This window comes from Chelonoidis abingdonii, chromosome 11 (assembly GCF_003597395.2).
Source record: "Chelonoidis abingdonii isolate Lonesome George chromosome 11, CheloAbing_2.0, whole genome shotgun sequence".
NCBI lineage: Eukaryota > Metazoa > Chordata > Testudines > Testudinidae > Chelonoidis > Chelonoidis abingdonii.
In genome coordinates, this window is record NC_133779.1 from 3,054,249 (window position 1) to 3,069,467 (window position 15,219).

Consider the following 15,219-nt stretch of genomic DNA (forward strand, 5'->3'; position numbering starts at 1 on the left):
AGAAAAGGGAAGTAGAAGCAGCAGGTGCTGGTCTTGCGTTTGCACATATTTCTTTCCACACCCCAGACAAAAACCGAGCCGATCTTGCTGATGTCATTTCATTTCGCATCCGGAGGAACCGGGGGGGGGGGGGGGCACATCCAATACCAGCCAAATGAGCTGAAGATTGTTTTAAAGCAAAAAGTCAGGAGATAAGGCGATGCTCTAGGTACTTACTGCACCTGGGTGCCAGGATGACATAGACCAGTAGTTCTCTCAAACTTTTGTCCTGGTGACCCTTTCACACAGCAGGCCTCTGAGCGTGACCCCCCCATATCAATTAAAACCACATTTTTCTATATATAACACCATTATAAGTACTGGAGATGGGGTGGAGGCTGACAGTTCGCAACCCCCCATGTAATAACCTTGTGACCCTCTGAGGAGTCCTGACCCCTAGTTTGAGAACCCCTGAGATAGATAGATTAGATAAAGGGGGTGTATGGAGATAGATAGATAGATAGATAGATAGAGGCGGTGTACGGTGATAGATAGATATCTAGATAGGTAGATAGATAGGGCTGCATGGGGATAAATAGATTGACAGGGGGGCGGTGTGGCGATAGATAGACAGACAGACAGATTAGATTAGATTAGCTCCAGACGTACATGTGGGGATAGACGGACTCGGCCTTATCATCCTTTTATGCAGTGGCTGGGAGTTAAAGCCAGACAAATTCAGACTGGAACAAAGGCACACGCACCTTTTTCACAGTGAGAGTAACTGACCATTGGAACAATTGACTGGGGGCATGGCAGATTTTCCCTCATTGGCCGTTTTTCAATCAAGCTGGGATGTTTTTCTAATTGATCTGCTCTAGGAATCATTCAGAGGCAGGTCTCCGGCAGGTGCTGTACAGGTGGCCAGACTAGGTGATCATAGTGGGCCTTCCAGCCTTGAAACCTGTGAATCTGTGATGGCGTCTGCTTGTCCATTGCATTGTGAATTCCGTATGTAATTGACTTATTCACCATTCCATTTGGAGGCCTCCACCCATCAGCGCCCCTCCCTGGGCCCAGAACGAGCCAAACTTGTTTTTTATCTCCTGCCACTTCAGATTGGTCAGCCAGAGGTTGGCAGCTGGATTAGCAGAAGGCATCCAGCTGGTTGGTCTCTCTTGCTGGCGATCCAGCACTCCCACCATTCAGGGCCAGCAAGTTAACCCACCCCTGCGCTGAGTTGTGTGATGTCACTCCCTCGACATACCTTTGAGGATCTGGGCCAAGCTGTCTGGTACGTCTTACGCGGGAGCAGGTAGGCCATCACAGCGGGTGTATAACGCTGGCTTGCAATTAATGAGAATTAAATACCCACACACCTTTAAAAATCTGGCGCTACGTCCGCCCTCAGGGGGGTTGTGTCGTGACTTTCTAGCGAAGACAAGACCTTCGATTGGAAGCGCTTTGGGGCAAGAGCCAACTCTCTCTTCTGTGTTTGTAACAGCGCCCGACACAGTGTGTGCCTGACCCATGACTGGGCCACCTGGGTGCTACCGTATTACCCCAATAGCAATAAAAACGTACCAGAGCAGGGCTCTTAGGCACTGCCGTAATATATATCATAAACAATAATAAATACAAGATTTGTTCAGGTTATGAAATCCCAGCAGCTCAGATCTCGTTCTGGTAATTGACAAGGCACAACCCGCCTGGGATTTGCGGGCAAGGGAAGTGGGAGTGGTAGGATAACCCTGCTAGGGGGAGATGGGCTCAATTCCTCCCTTTGTATGTGGGTTGTGGCTCAGTGATCCTAGGTTATGGTGACAAGATGTCCTGATTTTATAGGGACAGTCCTGACTTTTGAATCTTTTTCTTATATAGGCTCCTATTACCCCCTATCCCTGTCCTGATTTTTCACATTTGTTGTCTGGTCACCCTACCCTGGGTTGACCCAGCCAGGCCAATGTATGTGAGGTCAGGCTGCTGCTAGTTCCTCTAAAGTAACAATCCCCCACCTCCTGGGCCAGGAATAGAACCCAGGAGTCCTGGCGCCCAGCCCTCCTGCTCTAATAACTACACCCCACTCCCCTCCCAGAGCTGGGGATAGAACCCAGGAGTCCTGGTTCCCAGCCCCTCCTGCTCTAACCATTCCCCCCCCATCCCAGAGCTGGGGATAGAACCCAGGAGTCCTAGTTCCCAGCCCCGCCCCCGCTCTAACCACTACACCCCACTCCTTTTCCTGAGGAAACTTTACAAAACAAAAGCCACAAAGAGGCCAAATTGGAATGTTTCTTTCCAAGTGGAAACAATGAATAATATTTTTGTATAACACAAGCCCCACTGGTGACGGTGTGAAGGAAAGAGCTCAGCTCCTTCGCTAGGAGAGCCTTGGGGACTTGGGCTAGCCATCGTGCAAGGCCTCAGACCTCACATGCACACTCCAAGTTCCAGTGTGTGTCACCCCACCGCCAGGCGTCTCTGTCTCAAACGTACACATACCTCACAAACACACACACACAGTCTTACCATGCATAACACATGCACACACATGCAACACACACATGCGCACCAGGTGTGCATCACACATATACCCACACGCCCGCCATGCATCTCTCTCTATCTCTCATACATGCTCATACACTAACACAACCCTGCCACACAAATGTGTGTATAACTTTTTCCCTTCCCCTCCTCACTGTGGCTCGATGCCCCACCTATCTCTCTGGCTGTGGCAGACGTCACCAGGCAGCACTGTCACACACACGCTGAGCAAATTTTTACTTAGCAGATGGGCAGATGTTGCATCTCTGAACAAACACTGAGCCGGGGTGAATTTAGCCGGTGTCGCTGTTTGTGGGGGAAGCTGTTGCAAGCAGCAGGTGCCTTTCCGTTCTGCCTTCCTCTCTTTGGTGCACAGATGGCGCGCTCTGATCCCTGCTGGAGGGGACTGGGCGTGTGCCATTTGCGACCACCTCTGCTCCAGGACTGGGGCATATGGTGTCAATGAACAAACTGCATTAAGAATGTACCCAGACTGCACAGCGCTTTTCTCTCCTCCCTCAGGAGACCAACCTGCCAAGCCCTGAAATCGGTGATTGTGCAGAGGGGGTGGATGGGTGGATCTCTCTGTAAAACTGCCCTGTAGTGGGTGGGATAAGAACTGCTCTGCTGTGTGTCCTAGACCCCTACAATGCTTACAGCTGAGGGTGATCCCCTTTAGCACTAGGCCCATGTTTAGGTCTGAGAGAGAGACACAACCCCCTGCCCCTCCAATCTGCAGCCTGTCCCCCCACCCTGTGGCTGTGCTGAGATCTCCCCCTGCCACCCCCAAACTCAGCCTAGTGGGGTAAACCCTCTGGTGGGAAAGAATACTGGGAACTGGTTTTCCTTTTGCTCTATGACCAGGCACTTTCTTTCCCGCCCCGAGCCACAGCCCTGGTGCCAGCTGCTGGCTATTCGGAGGGTCACTCTGGCCAACGTCCTCCTTTAGGAGGGGAATGTGGCAGGGCTGCCGAGGTCTGGGGCCCAACTGGAGGTGCTGGGCAAATGCCCCTCCTTGTGTCATTGATGCTGGGTCTGTACTGGGCATCCCCCACTTTCCAGCCCCTCTGCCTACCAGCGTGTCCCAACCACACCCCAGATTAAGCAGCTGCCCTTTAAAAACTATCCAGCTGGACACCGTCAAGCAGCAGCGATGGGGTTAATGAAGTAACTTGCAATACACAAAATTCCACCTTCCCCTGCTTCAGCAAGGAATCCTCTGTGGAAATGCTGCCAAGGAAGTGTCAGCAATAAGAGTAACTTTGGTGAGAGTGAGAGAGGTGGGTTTAGTGGTTGGAGCAGAGTGGCTAGGAGCCAGAACACCTAGGTTCTATCCACAGCTCTGGGAGGGGAGTGGTGTCTAGTGGTTAGAGCAGGGGGGCTGGGAGCCAGGATGCCTGGGTTCTATTCCCAGCTCTAGTCAGAGGTGTGCATAAGCAGGTGCAGCTCTATGCTGTTGAAAGTGGCAGAGCAGATGTTTTATTTGAGGCTGTGGGCCTGGGAGCACCCGGGGCGGGTGACGCCTGACAAGGCCAAAAGCAGATTTTTACAGCTGCTGTCATAAAACTTTCCGGCTTTGAACGTAGGAGCTGCGGGCTCAGTTAATACCGCAGTCTGACAGCAGAGGGCGCCCTTCTCCTGGGAATGAGCGGCCTAAACAGGCTGTAAATGGCAATTCAAGACCAGCTGGCAGACCCCGGAGTTGTTTGGCAAACACAGAGACTGGAGGGCAAGGTGGCCCGGGGGGCTGGGCTAGCAGGGGCTGCGGCTCGGGAGTGAGGGGCACCAGGAGAACTGTGGGAGGGGGGAGCCCAGGGCTGGGGTAGCAGGGGGCTGTGGGTTGGGACTGAGGGGCACCAGAAGAGCTTGGGGGTGGGGACCTCAGGGCTGGGCTAGCAGGAGGCTGTGGGTTGGGAGTGAGGGGCACCAGCAGAGCTGGGGGAGGAAGGAGCCCAAGGCAGGGCTAGCAGGGAGCTGCCGGTCAGGAGTGAGGGGCATCAGGAGAGCTTGGGGGTGGGGACCTCAGGGCTGGGCTAGCAGGAGGCTGTGGGTCGGGAGTGAGGGGCACCAGCAGAGCTGCACGGGGGTGGATGCAGACCTGGAATAGCAGGAGTGGCCGCAAGCCAGGACTTGGAGAGTTTAAGGCCATAAGGGACCATCCAGTCTGACCCCCCCTCCCTGCACATCACTGGCCACAACCTCCCTCCCCACTGACCTGGGAGCAGAGAGCAGGGAGGGCTGGGAGTCAAGACTCCTGGGTTCTCTCCCCAGCTCTGGGAGGGGACTGGGGTCTAGTGGTCAGAGCAGGCAGGGCTGGGAGTCAGGACTCCTGGGGTCTATCCCTAGTACCAGATTGGGTGGGGGGGGTAGCACAGGAGATAAGCACTCCTGTTACAGTAATGGGGGCCATACAGTTCCCTAAATAGGGGGCTAAGCCTCAGGACTCATGGGTTCCAGGCTCAGATCTGCCCCCGACTTGCCCCTGGATTTTAGGGAAGTGGCTTCTCCGCCCCTTGCCTTAGTTTCCCCGTCAGTAGGGACTGAGGCTGGTCCTTATAAGAACGGCTGTACTGAGTCAGACCAAAGGCCCATCCAGCCCAGTATCCTGTCTGCCGACAGTGGCCAGTGCCAGGTGCCCCAGAGGGAGTGAACCTAACAGGCAATGATTTAAGCTCCAGCTATGACGGGCCAGGATTGTGAGCGAGAGAGAAGAGGAGCCCGGCTGGCGTGGACCACTAGACCTCGCTGTCCAGAAAATGACTCTTTTAAAAGGGACGGCAACCTTCTAAGAATGCGTCGCGATCTCCCAGTAGAAAAGAAAGCAGCCAGTAGCTATTTTGTGGGTGAAAAACCGAGGCATCACCACGATACGTCTATAATTTATTGATTGAGGACACAGATTACAGGATTGTTGAGTTGTTTGTTTTTTTCCTGACCATTTTCTGCTTTATAAGGAAGTGGAGGGATTATAAAGTAGTCAGAGCCAATTTTAACCCTTCCTCCGACAGTAAAAATAAGCAAAGGTTAGGTGGGGATAATAAAATAAACCCCCCTAACGGGACTTTGTATTTTGCAGGATTCTCTTATCTACAGAAGAGCGGAAAACCAGGACTGAACAGCAGCAGAGTCGCCCAGGTGCAAATCAGTGGCCTGCCCACCCGCCCGCCTTCTTTCTAAAAGGTCCGTCCGACTTTCTTCAGCGCCAGGGAGTTACAAATAAAATCCACATTCTACAGTTCACAGTGCAAATCATCTGCCATCAGAGGTGGGAATGCAGTGCTGGGCGAGGCAGCGCCCCCTGGGAGTGGGAAGGGTGAAGCGGGGCGCGCCCCTCTTCGAGTCGATGCCTGGGGAAAAAGAAACACCAGTTAGATGCAGGTGTTTGCCGCATGGATTACGGTAGCAGCGTGGGGCCCCCGGGGTGCTGGGCGCACAGGGAGAGAGGGGCCCTGCCCCAGAGTTCACACAGCAAAGGGGCAGGAGTGGAACTGAGATTTGGAGACTGACCCAAGGCCATGCAAAGCTGGGGATAGAACCCAGGAGTCCTGGCTTTCAGCCCAGCCACCCACTCAATTCCTAGACCTCATCCCTCTCCTGGAGCTGGGGATAGAACCCAGGCGTCCTGGCTCTCAGCCCCCCTGCTCTAACCAGCAGATCATGCTGCCTCCGACCCACCAAAGCCAGAACTTTGAAAGGTGGCTTTGTACGCAGCTCTGCCGGTGACCTTCAAGGCTGATCAGTTGCAGAGGGCTCAGAGAAGAGCCACCAGAATGATCAAGGGCTGGAAAACCTGCTGTAGAGTGAGAGATGCAAGGAGCTCAGTCTGTGTAGCTCAGCAAAGAGAAGGTGAAGCAGTGACTTGATCTCAGCCTAACCGTGCCTAGGGGGGGGCAGGGGAGGAGGCAAATATCGAATACGGGGCCCTTCAGTCTAGCAGACCAAGGTCTAACATGATCCCATGGCTGGAAGCTGAAATGGGCCGATTCAGATACCTTTCTAACGAGTGGAGCGACTTATCCAGGGGTCGTGGTGGATTCTCCATCCTGGAAAATTTTTTAACCAAGCCAGGATCTGCTCTAGGGATTGTTTTGGGGGCAGTTCTCTGGCCTGGACTATCCACGGGGCCCGAGGAGATGAAGACTATGGTTTGTTCTGGCCTTGAAATGAGCAACCCACAGCCTCTGCCCTCCCAGCCCCGGCCTGCCCCCTGCCCATCTGGCTCTCCAACCTGTGCAGTGTTGGTGTAGCTGTGTGGGTCCCAGGATCTTCGAGACAGCGGGAGGTGATACCTTTTATCGGACCATCTTCTCTCTCAGCAGCAGAGCTTGGGCCAGGAGAAGACAGTATCTCCTCCCCCTTGGCTCTGTCTAACGCAGGGCGGCCAGCTGGGAAATGCCAGCTCTGCCACGGAGAGACGACAAGCTCAGGTGGGACCATCTGTCCCTCGGAAGCATCCCCAAGCCAATGAACTGCTGGAGCCAAGAGACTCTCTGCCCGGGCCCCCCAGATACAGGAGGGGAGTTGGGCTGGGAGCCAGGCTACCTGAGTTCCAGTCCCAGACTGGCCCAGAGCAAGCAGCTTTGCAGCCATACAGTTTCCCCTCCCTCGTCTGTCCGGCTGGGCACATGCCCGGAGCCTGCCCACTTGCGAGTACCGGGAACTGGGTTTCACACCAGCGAACCTCCCCATCCGTCCTGCCGGGCTGGATTTGAACTCACAACCCAGTGGCTCTGCTGCCACCTAATCCAAAGCCAGCTGCCAACCCCCCGGAGCGGGGGGCTCGTGCCCACCCAGTGCTAGCTGAGCCCCAGGCAGCCCCTGAGCTCCGGCAGAGAGACGAGCCGGTTGGCGTCCAGGTCGCAGTACTCCAGGAACTTGCGGGCACAGCGCTTGGGCCGCGTGTGCTGCTTCACGTAGAGCTTGAGGGGCCGCAACTCCTGCTCGCTCAGCCCGTCGCTGAAGTCCTTGTCCAGGCGCACGAAATGCCAGCGTGCCGCCCGCTCCTCCAGGCTGGGGCCCGGCGTGCGATCCGACAGCCTGCGGGAGGCAGAGACGCCGTCACCTGCCAGGGCTTGAAGGCCCAGCCTCGGCGTCCCCCCCGGCAGAGGGACTCTGGCAAGCACAGCTCTCAGGGGATTCCAAACACCTTCCTCCCCCAGGAGCGACTGGCCCCTGAGAATCAATGGTCCATCTAACAGCACAGGGCGATTGGGGGAAGATCCACCTCTGGCTTCCAGCAGCCGGGGGTTGAGGGTCACCCTGAGCCCAGCGTTACATAGCTGACCATCTTGGCTAATAGCCACTGACGGACCTATCTGTCCCCCAGGACCTCATCTAGTTCCTTTTTGAACCCAGTTGTTTGGGGGGGCAGGGGGGGCAGATGCCGGCTGGCTCATGGAGGAGGGTTCTGAGGCCTTTTAGGCTTCTCCCAACCCCCCTGTGGGGCAGAGCTGAGCTATTATCTCCATTGTACAGATGGGGAAACTGAGGCACACAACGACGCCATAACTTGCTCACCCAGCAAGTCAGTGGCAGAGCTAGGACTTGAATCCAGGTCCCCTGAGCCCGGGAGCAGCATCCTAGCCGCTGGTCTCCCCCTCTCTTGGGGGAAGTAAAGGAGGGCAAGAGGGGAGTCTGGACTCCTCCGGCGAGCCAGGAATAGGAGTCCATCCACCTCCCAGGCAGCCCCATTGGTCATGCCCAGCCCCATGGCTCTGGGCTGAATGACTAGCTGCACCATCGCGGTCCCCCTGTGAAACTGGGCACAGATTTTCCCAGGGCCCAGCTCTGTGTCATTAGCCCCACCCTGCTTGTTGGTTATCCCTCCATCAGCCAGCAGGGGTCGCTACGGAGCAAGGAGGCATCCCCCAGTGTGTGGGGAGAACTCGCCAGAGAGTCCTCGGCTCGCCCCTCAGAATTCACCGGGCCCCCTGCTTCAGCCCGTCTCACCTCCTATACGTGACGGGAATCAGGCGGGACTGGATCATGTCGGACGTCAAGGCCTTCATCAGATTGGACAGGAACTCTGCTTTCTTGGGACCCGGGCAGCCTGGACGAGAGAGGAGGGGGAGGTTATGGGGGGCTCTGGGGAGCTGCCCACCCGTGACTCATCCCCACTGCAGGCCATGCCAGGAGGGCGAGAGAGACATTGGCACGATGCTCAGGGGGAGGCGGCAGCCAGCTGGATTCAGAGTCCTTCGGCCTGGGGGTGGCCACGGTCCCCCCAGCCAATGTCAGCGGGGAGCTCGGAGCAAAGGGACACCCTGCTGCTCCCATAGTTACAAGCCCCTGTGGCCAGGAGAGGAGCATGGGGGACTGGCTTGCTGGCTCAAGGAATGGGGCACGGGCCTTGCCCCTGTTGGGGGTGCTGGCTTTCTTCTGGCCCTACGGCAGGGGACTGGCTGGTTCAGGGGGACGGGGAATGGGGCGTGGGACCTTTCCCCTCTGAGGGCACTGCTGATCCAGCTCCAGGGTGGGGGACTGGCTGGCTCATGGGGGCAGGGAATGGGGCACAGGGCCTTTCCCCTCTAGGAGGTGTGAGCTCCAACGTCAGGGGAGGCTGTGAGCTCTCACCCCCACATCCACTCAGGGAGCTCTGCCCGGTCAGCGACAGGCTCAGCCCCGTTCCTCATCAAACCGTGGGCATTGCACCAGCTTTGGCCGGCTCCCTTGTGGCAGCCTCAGGAGATTCCCCGCTGTGTGGGGGCCGCTCACTGGCAGGACATTGGGCATAGCGAGTGCCACATGGCTGGACAACCCGAGCCCCCCAGGCTACCCATGGAAGTTAGGGTGCCAAGGCCATTGGTTTTCCCCCACGCCCCCTCTCCACCTGGCAGCGCCCTGTCCCGGAAGAGAGAGCCCATCTCTGCGCTCTTGGCCGCGGCATCAGACTCGCAGTCTGGCGGGAAGTTCCTGGGTGGAAGACAGATGAGTTAATACCTGGACTTTCCCAGTTGGCATGTGGCACTGACAGCTCCCAGAGCTGGGGTAGAGGAATGAGGGTGGAAAGGGGCTGATCTTCGCAGAATTTTTGATGCTTCCAACCCCTCTCCACACATACCTCATAGGCAACACCTCCCCCCTGTTTTCAGGAGGGGAAACTGAGGCACAGAGGGGATGGGTGGGAGGAAGGATTTGGCCCAGGCCACATAACCAGCCAGGAATAGAGCTAGAGAGTCCCAACTCCCAGTCCTCCTGCTTTAACCACTAGACCCCACTTCCCTCCTAGAGCGGGGGACAGAACCCATGAGTCCTGGCTCCCAGCCCCATTTTGCCACTGGTCCTCCCCTTATGACCACATAAGCTAGCATTAGCCATAATGTGGGCTACTGAGCGATTCAGTAGTTCACACATTAAATCCACTCCCTGAGTTCTTCTCTGCACATGTTTATGGGTTCACTAGACCGATGGGCGACAACTCAACAGGGACTCTGTGTCCTCCACTCGGTCTTTGTTCCTTGGGACCCCTCGCCGGCACCCATGTGGATGAGCGAGGTCTGCCCAGCGCCATGCACCAACATTCATCTGGGGTGACTCCGGCTGAAGACCGTAATCCCAGAGTTGGCTCCAGCCATCAGAGTCCTGACTCAGCCAAACATTTTCCTTTGAAAAACAGAATCCCTCCCGCCTCCCCCAAAAAGTGTGTCTGTTTCCAGCTGAAAAACTGAATTTTTCATCCAAAAAGAGGATGGCCTCAATATTTCAATCCAGAGATGCTGCCACGGTGCCTCATGGGAGCTGTAGTTCCGGTGTTTCATGCTTCCCTGTTCCTCTATGGGCTAGGCTCCCTGACTGGACTACATCTCCCATGATGCACTTGGCTAGAAACTCCCCACCAGTAATGGCATCGTCAAGAGGGGTGGCTGTGGTGCATCTTGGGAGCTGTAGTTTTGGTGCCTCAGGATTCCATTCTCCTCTGTGGTCTAGGCTCATGGACTGGACTACACCTCTGATGATGCACCACGGCCCCCACTTCTTGGAGAGGCAGTTGCATCATGGGACTCCCTGGCCCTGGTGCATCATGGGAGATGTAGTCCAACCAAAAGTCCCTCCCCCAACATTTTGCATGGAAAATTCAAATAAAAATGAATTTTCCCCCCATTTTCAAAATGTTCAATGGGTCCAAACAATGGATGTTTTTTCCCTAGTTCTAGCCCCGCCCTCGGCTTTTAACCCCTTCCACTCCCAGGTGGCAGAAGACTATCAAGGCTTATGCCAACCTACAGCCACGTGGTCTTGGGCGCTGGAGACTGACCTGGTGGAGGTGCCAGGGACAGGCCGCCCGGTGTTGGCCTGGACGCACCAGCAGTAGCCTGTGGCCTGGTGGCACTGGATGGGTTTGTAGGTGTCGTCTCCCTCACACTCCGGGACGAAGGTTCCCTCCTGCTGGTGCTGCTGAATTTCCTCAAGGGCCTCCAGCCGCTCCTGCTCGCAGGATGGAGGGAACTCTGCGGGGGGCAGGGGGGATTATGGGGGGGGGCTTTTTACCTTTTAACTCTCCTGGCACCCAGTGCCCACCTAACCGCCCTCCGCCAGTTGGGATCAGAAACCAGGCACCCGGGCACCCAGGCCCCTCCTGCCCCCCCACTCCAGCAGTTGGGATCAGAGCCCAGGTATCTGGGCACCCAGTTCCTTCTTCCCCCTCCCCTCCACATGCTCCAGCAGCTGGGATCAGAACCCAGGTGTCCGGGCACCCAGGCCCCTCCTGCCCCCCCACTCCAGCAGTTGGGATCAGAACCCAGGCATCCGGGCACCCAGGCCCCTCCTGCCCCCCCACTCCAGCAGTTGGGATCAAAGCCCAGGTATCTGGGCACCCAGTTCCTTCTGCCCCCTCCCCCCCCACATGCTCCAGCAGCTGGGATCAGAACTCAGGTGTCCGGGCACCCAACCCCCACCTCCACCAGTTGGGAGTGGAACCCTGGCATCCTGGATTCTAGCCCCCACCATAGTGTAACTAGACCAACCTTCTCGCTCCCTTTCCCTTCCCCGCCCCATTTTGGGGTTGATGCCCCTGCCAAAATCCCAGTCATCATCCCCCCACCCCACGTTGCTTTGGTAGCATCAACGTTTCTTACAGTGGATCCCAGAGCCGGTTTTCTGGGGCTCTTACTTGCATGGCATCGGCACCAGGCCTGACCCAGGGCCCCATGGCACCCAGAGCCATACGAAAGAAAGTCTCAGTCTAGAAAGACCCAAAGGAAAACGATCCCTCGCTGAACCCCCCCACCCCGATTCTCTGCACCCCAGGACAAAGCCTGGGATCAGGGAAGGGCCTGTGAACAAGATCCCAAACAAATCAGCCCAGGCGGCAGCTGGAGAGCCGGGGGGCAAAGCTGGGAACTGAACCCTGGGATCTCTGGGCCCCCGAGTTACCTTGAATCCGCTTCATCGTGCGGTTGGGCTTGAAGTCAGGGAGGATGATGGGTATGAGGAACGGCAGCGAGGTCCCCTCTGAAAGCGGCGGAGAGAGATTTGGGGGCAGTGGGGAGAAGGAAAACCCCCAAGTCCCTCCTCCCAACATTCCCACCCCCGCCTTCTCTGGACACACGACACATGCCCCAGCTCCTTCACCGGGGGGCCACAGGCACCCCCTCCCCCTGTTTCCTCCCAGCCTGCGTGGGCAGAGATGCCAAGGGTAAAACCATGCCAGGGGGCACAGACTTCTGATGCCTCTGAGCAATACAGGGATCTCTCCTTCACAGGCGCCGGGTGGGGCCCAGGGGGCACAGCCCCTTACATTTGGGAGGAACCATCCCCCCAGGTAGGAATGGCATGAGGGAGGGGTGTCTAGGCCAACTGTGGAATAAAGGGGGCAGGAGATCAGCCCCCTGGCCATGTGGGGTTAACAGCAGAGCAGCAGCTTTGCCCAGGGGAGCAAAGGGGACCCAGGAACGCCCCGGGCGAGTGGGGGTTCAGATGGCACCCCTGGGCGTGGTGAAAGCTCCTCTCCCTCCCTGGCACGAGTGCAAAGTGGCAGACGTGTGTCTATCAGCCGGGCATGTGTTGCCCCGATGAATGGCAGTCGGGGGAGGGGGGTCTCTTACCTTCCTGCTTTTGGGGCGGGGGGCTTGCCGGGGTGGCCCTGGGTCTCCCGCCTTCTGCGTTCAGGGAGGAAAACAGTTCGAAGGCCACTATTACAGAGGTCTTAGTGCCATCTATTCCGCCCAAAGAGTGGAGTTCACAGCACAGACCCCAGCGCCAGCAGCCCTGCTGGGGACAAGTGAGGTGGGGGGGGGCATAACAGCTCCCTCCCCTCGTTATTTCAGCTGCCAGCCTCAGCCCCTGCCATTCGGAGCGCTTTCCTGATGTTTGTTCAGCCTTGTGTTACTGGTAGTTACCACCTGCCCCTGCCCCAACCAGCAAAGAGAGGGAAACTGAGGCACAGGGAAGGGGCAGTGACTCGTCTCAGGCTGCGGAATAGAACCCAGGTGTCCTGGCGCCCAGTTCTAAGGAGCTGGTAGGCAGCTGCCCAGTCTCAGGTTACAGGGCTGGCGTCTGGGACAGGGACCCCCAAAGACCTATTAGGAAGCAGGCTGCAGTACCCGGGTCTCCCACTAGAGGGTACCCATTCACTGCTCCCCCTTCGCTGCTCAGCTGGCTGGGGAATTCTGTGGGGCGCAGCGACTGCCAGTTGGGGACACGCCCTGGCTGCCCTGCCGGGGTGCTAGGCTATGCAGACAGGCATGGCAGAGGACGGAGCAGGGCTGTGGTGGGACGGGCAGGAGTCATGGCACTGCAGTGGGGCAAGGGGGCAGATCCAGCGTTCGGGGAGAGGGAGGAGCTGGGATGAGGGCTGGGTGGGGGGTTACCTCTCCGTGAGGAGTTAGGGTCCTGCCAGGACGGTCGCACCACATAGGAACCTGGGGAGGAGCAAGAGACAATTCATTCCCATCGCCCAGGCTCCTGACGCCCGCCCCCCCCGTGCCCTAACCCCTAGGTCCCACTCCCTCCCATAGCTGGGCACAGAACCCAGGACTCCTGGCTCCCAGCTCCCCTGCCTATCTCTGACCTCTTCCTCCATATAAGACTTCCCAGGTCCTTAAATATGAACTCCTTCGGGGGGAGGGAGGGCTCAGACCAGGCCCCTCGCCCCATGGGGGCACTTTCCCCTCCTCCTCGCCCTAGGCATATAACCCCTGTGTGCCCAGACACAGCTGAGGGTTCAGGAGGACACAGGGCCCATCCCAGACGTGTGGGGCTCAGGAAGATGGTGGCCTCAGCACACAGCAGGCTGTGGGGTGTATGTGTGTGGGGGGGGGCAGGGGGTGCACCACCGAGGGGGGGAAGGGGGAGCCTGGATCACAACCTGGGGGCAGTGGTGGATTAGCCCAGGGACCCTGGCCAGTCGGGGGCCTCCCTGGAAAAAATCCGCCACGGGGCGGTAGAAGCCTGGAGCCCCAGTCGCAGGGCGGGAAAAACCCAACACCCCAACCCTGGTCCCCAGCAGAAGTGCCAGGGGAAGGCCCAGCACCCGAACCCCCACTGCAGCCCTGGGAGTGGAGGTGCTCTCAAGGCCTCAGGGCTGGGGCAGCTCTCACTCCCCACTGCGACCCAGGGGCCGTGGCAGGGGGACAGAGCTTCTCCGGTCCTGGGGGGGCAGAAAGGAGCACATAGGTTGCAGAGCCACAGTGTGTGCGGGGGGGGGGGCATGGAAAAGGGGTGGGGCCGTAGAGGGAGGAGCAAAATGGGGTGGAGTCATGGGTGGGGCCACAGGCAGAAGGGGCGGGGCGGGGCCCCCCACTTACTCTGGCCACGAAACCTTAATCGGGCTTAGCCTGGGGGGGCTGCCAGGTACCTGTGCAGTTGGGTGTCTGGTTGAGCACGGATGTCCCGCTGACGGGTTTGCCCTCGGCGGTGGCACACCAGCAGTAGCCCGTCTGCCTGTGGCACTGCACCTGGGTCGGGAGGGATGCACAGGGCAGGTGACCTCGAACGGGAGCTTGGGGATTTTTCTGGGGTGCGGGGGGGAGGTTTGGACTTTTGGGGCCGGATTCAGGACGGGGCAAGTCTCTCAGAAATTCTCGGGGTGGGGGGAAAGAAAATGATCCCCTCGCGAGCCCTGGCCGCAGCGAGCTGACAGCGCGCCCCATTTCCAGGGTCCGCCCCCACCCGCGGGGTCCCCTGAAGGGAGGCTGCACCCCATGCACGTGGCACTGCAGGTCGGCTGCCCAGTTTCTGCACAGGGGCTTGATGGACGGCATTCATGCCACCCCCCCACATTAAAGGGCGCTGCATGGCAGGCCCCCCCCCATGCCCAGACCCCACGCATGTTGATACAAGCGGGGGAGAGATCTTGGGTGAACAGCGGGAGATCCCCTCTGGGCAGGGGCGGTGACAGCAAGAGCGTAGCATGTCCACCCCTTGCAGCGGCCAGGGGTGGGAGGGGGAGGACTCTCCATGAAGGCTGTGGGGTGCAGATGGACCCTGCGGTTCTGCCCCAGGGGAGGTGTGGGGGGGGAGATGCAGGCCCCCCCACACCGGTACCTGCAAGAAGGAGCCGTCCTCGTCGCACTCAGGGACGTAGATGGAGTCCACCTGGTGCCGGGCCAGGGCGGCTGCGCGATCCTCTTGGCAGCGGGTGAGGTTCACACCTGCAGGGGGAAAAGTGAGGGTTAGAGGGAGCCACGGGGGGACTGCTGGATCCCACAGGGCCACCCCGGGGCTGGGGGCAGGGGACACATGCCCACAGCCCTGGCATCA

General features: G+C 58.2%; 1 protein-coding gene and 1 long non-coding RNA gene across 2 annotated transcripts in view; one reads left to right on the plus strand and one right to left on the minus strand.

Annotated features, from left to right (window-relative positions):
- The first annotated feature begins 222 nt into the window (after window positions 1-222).
- Window positions 223-5,758, plus strand: LOC116822418 (uncharacterized). Its single transcript, XR_004373147.2, has 2 exons — window positions 223-1,294; window positions 5,597-5,758. It is a non-coding gene; the product is annotated as an uncharacterized LOC116822418 (long non-coding RNA).
- Window positions 5,759-5,782: 24 nt separating this feature from the next.
- LOC116822395 (SPARC-related modular calcium-binding protein 1-like) overlaps window positions 5,783-15,219 on the minus strand; it is a 28,354-nt gene continuing 18,917 nt past the window's right edge. Inside the window, exons 3-12 of the mRNA XM_075070635.1 lie at window positions 15,004-15,110; window positions 14,315-14,414; window positions 13,329-13,379; window positions 12,564-12,650; window positions 11,893-11,970; window positions 10,775-10,967; window positions 9,350-9,432; window positions 8,470-8,569; window positions 7,311-7,557; window positions 5,783-5,867 (exon numbers count right to left, since the gene is read on the minus strand). Coding sequence (XP_074926736.1) covers window positions 7,317-7,557; window positions 8,470-8,569; window positions 9,350-9,432; window positions 10,775-10,967; window positions 11,893-11,970; window positions 12,564-12,650; window positions 13,329-13,379; window positions 14,315-14,414; window positions 15,004-15,110 — 1,040 coding nt within the window. The 3' untranslated portion in view covers window positions 5,783-5,867; window positions 7,311-7,316. The remainder of the gene's footprint in view (window positions 5,868-7,310; window positions 7,558-8,469; window positions 8,570-9,349; window positions 9,433-10,774; window positions 10,968-11,892; window positions 11,971-12,563; window positions 12,651-13,328; window positions 13,380-14,314; window positions 14,415-15,003; window positions 15,111-15,219) is intronic.